At 44.0% G+C, this 7,647-nt stretch overlaps 1 protein-coding gene across 4 annotated transcripts in view; it reads right to left on the bottom strand.

Moving 5' to 3' along the window:
* Window positions 1-438: 438 nt before the first annotated feature.
* Window positions 439-7,647, bottom strand: part of RHNO1 (RAD9-HUS1-RAD1 interacting nuclear orphan 1) — a 32,799-nt gene continuing 25,590 nt past the window's right edge. For all 4 annotated transcript variants that reach the window (XM_069228164.1, XM_069228166.1, XM_069228167.1 and 1 more), the window contains exon 3: window positions 439-1,294. In XM_069228164.1, coding sequence (XP_069084265.1) covers window positions 545-1,294 — 750 coding nt within the window. In that variant the 3' untranslated portion in view covers window positions 439-544. The remainder of the gene's footprint in view (window positions 1,295-7,647) is intronic.

The following is a 7,647-nucleotide window of genomic DNA, read 5'->3' as shown; positions in this document are numbered from 1 at the left end:
CAACAGTTTCCTTCAAGATGTTTTCCAGATGTGATTTTGGCTCTCTGCCTCTTCTACCCTGCTAGAGGGGCTGTGTTGGAAACCAGAATCCGCCAAAATGCTGTTGCATGCTCCTTCTCAAAAAGATCGCTGCGTCAGCATTTTCCCCAGCAAGAAACTAAGCTTGCAGGGCTCATTCTGCTGTGGGTGACCTATGCAGGTTACTTACCAATGGCACACAAATCGGGGAGTGGAGCATCTTGCAGCAAGATGACAAGCAATCCAACCATGCCTGTCTCGAATTTATGCACATAGGCAAATAACCATGCCTGAGAACACTGGCCTTCAGACTATCAAGTAATTTGGGTCAGATGGTAAAGCATACCAAATGTTTTCCGTCTGCTAACAAAACACAGCTAACAAACCCCCAACGCTGGCAATATTATATTTTGCAAAAAATAATAATTCATTATGCCTTTATTCATTATGTAAAGAAAATTCATTGTGTTTTTACGTAGAGTATAAAATATGTCTGCAGGTGTTTTTTTAGACTGGGGCACAACAGTTAATTTGAAGGAAGACTTGACAACGGCCCTCTTTTCACCAGTATTTCACTGCTCTTAAGTTTCCCTCTGTCTTTTAGGTACTTCATAAACTCGCGGCGCCTCCTCCAGGTAATCCTCACGCCGTACTCGTGCTCTGGTGTGTCCTGAACCAGCACAGGAAATGGCGTCAGCCCTTCTGGAGTTCCACAAGAACGGTCCAATTCAGAGTCACAACACAGTGTAATTGCTCTTCTTGAAAATTGTGTGGGGCTTCCTCCCTCGGACGAGTGCTTAGGTGGAAGTAACACCCTGCGTAGCTGTATGCTACTACGTCTCAACAGGGGTGTAGGTTCTGGTGTAGCTACTTCCGGTGGGCTGAGCGTATCAGCAGCTGAGCCGTCGTCGTTCTCAATTTCGAGGAGGGAAGGAAGGGGCGCTGCTTGCACAAGGTGATTTCTTGGCCTTGTTTTTGTAACAAGTACAGGGTCATTCCCGCGCGCAGGGTTGCACTTTTCTATTTCATTATGGCGCCCTAAGGGCCTCAGTTCAAAGAGAGAGTCAGTCGGGTCAGATGGAATGCCTGAAATGTCCTTAAAGTCTAATGGTGGAAACTTGCAGACACTTGGCCTTCGACACGCTTTACTTGCATTCAGCAAAGTCCGATTCGTTTTCCGTGTTCGGACCGGCACATCTAAAGTGCTGTTTGAGATATGCCTCCGTCGACGCCCTGGGAAATGCAAGTCCACTGTATGATCAAACTGTGGAGACACCTGAGGGGAAACGAGAGAAAAAAAAAAAATGTCAGCGCAAGAAAAGACTGCAAAACATTTTGTGTGAATTGAGTAGAGATTACATCCAACAGAGAGATTGAATGTGTATAATAGTTGCTGCTCAGAGGGACTGATGTACAAAGCTCTGGTCACAAAATACCCGTTGCCTGTCCAATGTGTTATTTTACGAACTGACCTATGTATTAATTGGTTGGTTTGCAACCATAAAGTTTTTGCAGCCATCTTGGGACTCAGGCTCTGCCGAGGCACTAGAAAAAAAATACTTACTCCCAAGTATCTGCGATCGGGAAAGGACTGCAAAAACGCTTTTAACCACTTATATAAAGGCTTTTACCCAATAACAGAGGTAATTTTCGGACCTGAAGTGAGAAACGATTCCCTTGCAAAACTTCGTGACTTCAAAACTGAAAGGGGACAGAAATCACATCACAGTTTTGTGTCACAAAACTCTAAATATCCTAGTTTTGTTTTTAACGCATGGAGTTGAGGTTCACTTGCAGCGTTACATTTCAGTTTGTCTGGCTTTAGTTATTAAAACCTTGGTCGATGTATTTTTACGTGTGGCGTGCTCTGAGCTTTATAAAGTTACACATACTGTTGTGTGGCCAATTGGGCAATGATAACAAAAGAGCAGGTCCCATGGTAGACTATAATTTCAAAGCATCTCAAAATATGAATCGCTAGCGCCACCTAGAGATGCAGACCATATCATTTGTACGCTGGTCGGTACTGACTTCAAAACATGATCTCGAAGCTGCACCGTTTTCATGCGTTTCTCACATAAACAGGTTTTAGACAAAGAATTATAGTCAAATAGAAAGTAATCGCTTGCTGAAGTGTTAAAATAGATTATCTAGCGTCGAAGCCTCGCGAACCAGGAGAACACACCACCCCATGCTAATATTAGGTGCTGCTAAGTAGCATGCACACTGCTCCATGTTTATTTTCTTCTCAGAGTATTTGCAAGTGAAAGCTTTCATGCTCACAGTGGCAGCTGTTGCAGAAATCTCATTATGCCTCCTCAGAAAAGGAAATAAAATGAAAGGATCGAACAGCTTCGAAGTGCTCATTCAGCGTTTGACATGCAATGTAATTATTGTACAGCAACATACATATTCAAATGTGAAGGTACAGATTAACAGACTTCATACAAAACTACTTTACACAGAGCACGTGAAAGTTCACTATCAGAGCAGAGAGTAGGGCAAGATGGGCGGAGAAGCATGGTGCATATATAATAATAAATAAAACCTGATGCCTGTCAGTTAATAATGCAATTAACAAACATTTTATTGAACACTCAATGCAAAGCATCATGGCGGAGTGTGACTTGCTATTTCCATAGGTGGAAATTACCCCACATATCACTCAACGTCTTGTATGACATCACTGATAATATTACTGCAACATTTGCTGTAAAATCATTGATGAGAAAACTGCATGGTGAGGGTGCGAGTTATAGTTACTTGAGATAACTATAACTGCTAAATTTCTATTGCTTTGTTTGTGTAAAATCTGAACTTAACTATAAACATCCCTGTAACCTTGGTTTTTTAGTTATATAAAAACAGTGGTTACAATAACACACAAATATAACAATTGTGGTGGTGGTGGTGGGGAGGGGGGAAGGGTGAGTGGGAAACTGAGCATGAGGAATGCAAATGTTCACAACGAAAATAAAAAATAAATAAAAAAAAACAATTGTACATTTCTTAGGAAACCAAATTAAACTTGACCACTATGCATTGTAATAAACTGAATAATAAAGTGCAGCTTGTCATATCTGTTATTTTTCCCCACAATACCTTAAAAAAATTATAATTGGAAAACCCTTTTGACTAACATTATATTCCCTGTTCTCCTATTCAGTTATGCCCGTGGGCTGTCGCTTACCCACTTTACTTCTCGACCTGCTGCTTTACCCTTTGCATCTATTCTGCTACCCATACTCTATACTGGACCCAACCAACATGTTCTTGTTTGCATGTTCTCTCACCTTTTTATGCCATCCTTCTTTACACAATATTATATACAACCCTGCCAGAGAAGCAACCAAGGACTTCGGACACAGGGTGCACCGGTCTGTTCACCATGCACTACACCCAGAAGTAAGTGCTTCAGGACGGTTTCCCGTGTCAGCTGCCACGCTTGTCGCACTACTGAATTGGTTCCCTCAACAGAGAAATTCAGGATTTGTATGTAAGATCATAGCAGAATTAAACTCATGCAGCTCGCTAGCAAATGCAATAAAAAAAATGAAATACAGATTTAAAGTTAAAGATGTCAAAACACCACATCCATACAGGCAATAACTGTACACATTGAGCGGATAAGATACAATTTAAGCAAGAATACTGAAATCAAGAAAAACTCATGGTTATTAAGGCCACTACGTTAAGGAATTAGAACCTTAATTTTCTTATTATCACTAAACAACATTCTCACAGCTTTACTTGGTTTAGTTCCATGCACAGTACCATCATGTCCTGTCTTGGTAGTCCGGAGACAATGCAGTTTCAATCATGCAGGGAGTTAGTCACGCTATCAGCAGCTGGGGCGGAGGTTGTGTTGCAGGTGTGATTCACAGCCTTGGTGTGGTCTAAGAGTCCAGCAGCAATATGTGACAGATGTATACAGTTCTGTCCGCTGCACAGCACAATGTGTACTATTCATCAGCTGCCCTTCTCTACCAATTGAAATGAAGAGATCCAAGGCTAGCTGTATCTATCTGCCAGAGAAGACTTGTGTTTGTTTAGCTTTACGTTTTGGCATCTGATTTGCGTGTTATGTCAATTCAACGCCTGTAAACAACACATTCAGCTTCCCAATGTCAACCGTATTTATAGGTCCACTATCTCTTGGACCAAGGCAGTACACCGGACTACAGGAAACAGAATGGCTACTTAGACTTGGGGATGCAAAAAGTTGCGACGAATTAGATAATAGTGCAACGCCTGATTTACTAACAAACATGCACTCATTGACAGGGGCCTGGAGCAGGAAGATTGGCACAGGGAGTCGGGGAGGAAAAGGATCGTTGCCAGGATGAAGAGGTGATCCTTGAGGTTGCTTTGATGGTTGGAGGAGAGGATTTTGCTCTCAGTTCACTGGGGAGGGAGTTTCAGTGGAGCGGTGTTAGTAATCTGAAGGGCCTATAACAGATAAGACAGAACAGGTAGGACACAGAAAGCCGATTGAGTGTTTCATAGCACAGTGCTTAGGACAGGAGATACCAGGAGTAGTTTTGCATGTAAGGGCAGGAAAATGTACTGCTATAAACAAAAACAAGCATTTGCAAAACCAATAGGTCTTCATTCGCACCTTGCCTTTAAGGCTTTGTACTTTTTTTTTTTGCTGTGGTTTTGGTCTTATTTTTTTGGATTCGAAAAGCACATATTGTGTGATAGTCCCCGCCATTAAAGAGAACAATTATTTAGTGTGGACGTACTCCTCCTAAAAAGGCAGAATGCCGCCATGGACAGCGACGTTCGAGTCAGAAAAACGGATGGCTAAGCTTGACTAGGACATCAATGCAGTAGACAAACTTTCGCAACATAAAAGGATGATGGACGGAGTGCTGAACAATGCAAACACTCACCCTCAGTCACAGATCTGAGTTTAATCCATCGTTCTTTTGCTCACCATGCCACCCCAGGTTGGACCCAGCCACATGCAAATCAGTCTTGACCCTGTTCCCCATGGCAGTTCGGGCTAGACTGCATATGGCTGGGTCCAAACTGGGGTGGCATGGTGAGCAGAAGAACAATGGATTAAACACAAATCTGTGACGGGGGTGAGTGTTTGCACTGGCAGCACTCCGTCCATCATCCTTTTGTGTTGCTAAAGTGGCCCTAAGTGGGAAGGGTATGCCCAGACGTGGGTCCCATGCTCACTGTGCCACTGGATTCAAGCTAGCCAGCTGATGAAGGGTGATACCCTGAAACCGGTCCCAGGATGCTTGTTTCCGGTCCAGGGAAGACCTGGCCTGGCAGTTCAGGCTGGACCGTTCCATGGGGAACAGGGTCAAGACTGATTTGCATATGGCTGGGTCCAACCTGGGGTGGCATGGTGAGCAGAAGAACGATGGACTAAACCCAGATCTGTGACTGGGGGTGAGTGTTTGCATTGTCAGCACTCCGTCCATCATCCTTTTTTATTGCTAAAGTAGACAAACTTTCGCCTGCTGATGATGTTGATTAGGAGTTTGGTAGTGTTGAATGTAATTTGTGGGCAAATCTTTCAGATGCACGATACTGCGAACCAGGTAGCAGGTGAGGCCACGTAGCAGGTGAGGCCACACCCTGGAGTCTATTTGCATGCTGACGTGTTAATCATGAAGGAGGGGAAGACCATGAAGAGTCTGAGAACTCTAAGACAGTCTGTCATCAGAGACTGGAGGAGCAATATTCAGATGCAATACCAGTAATGCTCCAGGAGCAAGTGTAGCTAGCATGGTAGAAGGATTAACCATCTTAAAAGATGCTGAGACATCAAAAGTAGAGATGGGTCTAATGGGCTGTGGTATGGGGTTTAAGGGACATTTGGATGAAAGTAGTTTGGTTAAGTGAAATTGGTAATATCCAGATTATAAGGGTCTGAAGTGGTCATGGAGAGTGAAGTATAGGGTGTGCCACCTGAACAGCACACTACAGCAACCTGAGGGGCGAAAAGAGGGAACGGAAAGAAAGGTAAAGGAAGGGGAGAAAGGCAGGCTAGCGAGAGGATGAAAAGGAGGTTGGGGAGGGATGTAATAGATAGCAATTGACTAAGACAGAGCTTAAGAGTAAGAGAGGTGCTTGATGATTTTAAGGCTGAACGTGTTGGAGGAGGCACACAAGAGTACGGGAATAGGATTGACTAAAATTAGGATGGGGTAGGAAGTAAAGTGGGCACAAAGAGGCAGAGGAAGAAAACAAGGAGGATGCGCAAAGGGCCTTACCATACATAGAGTTCTGAGTGTTAACAGTGAAAACAGTTTTAGAGAAGCAATAGAAACAAAAAACCACAGACTGATTGGTTGGGCACGGTGTGAAGAGAATCTACTATTCAGGAAGGGCCTGAACGATTCAAGCGAGAGTGTGAGGGCTTGGCTTTTGGCAGCTATAGCAAGAGAGATGCGCTTTAGAGTGTGGAGGGCTAGTTTGGGGATTTCTAGGAGCTTGGGTTATAGGCCCCCCAGCATTTATTGAGAGGTGTCTGCATTTGTGTCTCGAAGGACAGATGGTGGGTGTAATCCAACAAGGAGGGAGCAGGTTAGAGGGTGTAAAGGTTCGGTGGCAATACCGCCAGTCAAAGGCACACTACAGTGTGCTGTGGAAGGCATCCTTGGTTTGAGAACAGAGTAATCCTGTAATGGATTTGTTCAAGGCAGAGGCAACAGAATCAGTTAAGAATTGATGCTTGGACTCAGTGGTCCTTGTGACTCGGAGAGCTGGATATGGCAACGTGCACATCACTCCGATTAGGCCACGGTTTAACAAAAGGGAGGGTAGAGGGTCGGTGGTGGTGGTGGTGGTGGTGGGGGGGGGGGGGGGGGGGGGGGGGAAGAGGGGTATGTTTAGATTGATGTCCCCCAAAGACAATATGTGTATCTGAGGCAGCGTGTTCAAGATCCAATATTTCTGGTGGACCATACATTGAAAAAAGGTTTGGCTTTCTTATGATGGAAATAGTGATGACAATTTGATTAACGGATAAGGGTGTGATGTCCAGGAAGTAGAATGCTCTCTATGGATGACTTTGCATGGCTGTTTATTTAGGGATCAATCCAAGATTTGAAGACGGCAGTGAAGCGGAAGGGAGTGAGGAGGCAGAAAACGAGGTCCACAGCGGTCTGTTTTTCTTACTGCAAAAATAAAAACTGTATCAGACAGGAAACTATGCGACCGCAGCTGGACAAAATGTAGTACTCGGTTGTATTGCATATAACAAGACTATGTAGAAATTGGTCAATGCCAGAGTATACAGCTGTTGGTTGCCTTTGGAAAAATGGTTTACTGATGCATACTTAGTAAATGAACACAACTACACTTGATGTCCTTGGATGCATAAACGCTGCTTATGCTTAAGTACTGCATGCCGGCCTGCTAGGTACTGTCTCTTGCACAGAACAGCACTGAGAGTTCAAGTGACACAGAAGGAGATTACAGGACCATAGTTGGCATAGTATGATTGTACTGGGGGAAGGGGGCTGGGAAAGGGAGGGCACAGAGCAGCCATGCAGCACAGATCTTCCTGAAAACTGTGCATCATAAGAATAAAGTAAGGAATGCCATGCAGAATCTAATTTTAGCTCTGCCTCAGTTTCGCCCATCGAGTGTTCTGGCCTAGCC

This window comes from Pleurodeles waltl, chromosome 4_1 (assembly GCF_031143425.1).
Source record: "Pleurodeles waltl isolate 20211129_DDA chromosome 4_1, aPleWal1.hap1.20221129, whole genome shotgun sequence".
Taxonomy (NCBI): domain Eukaryota; kingdom Metazoa; phylum Chordata; class Amphibia; order Caudata; family Salamandridae; genus Pleurodeles; species Pleurodeles waltl.
This window is presented reverse-complemented; position numbering and strand designations above follow the sequence as displayed.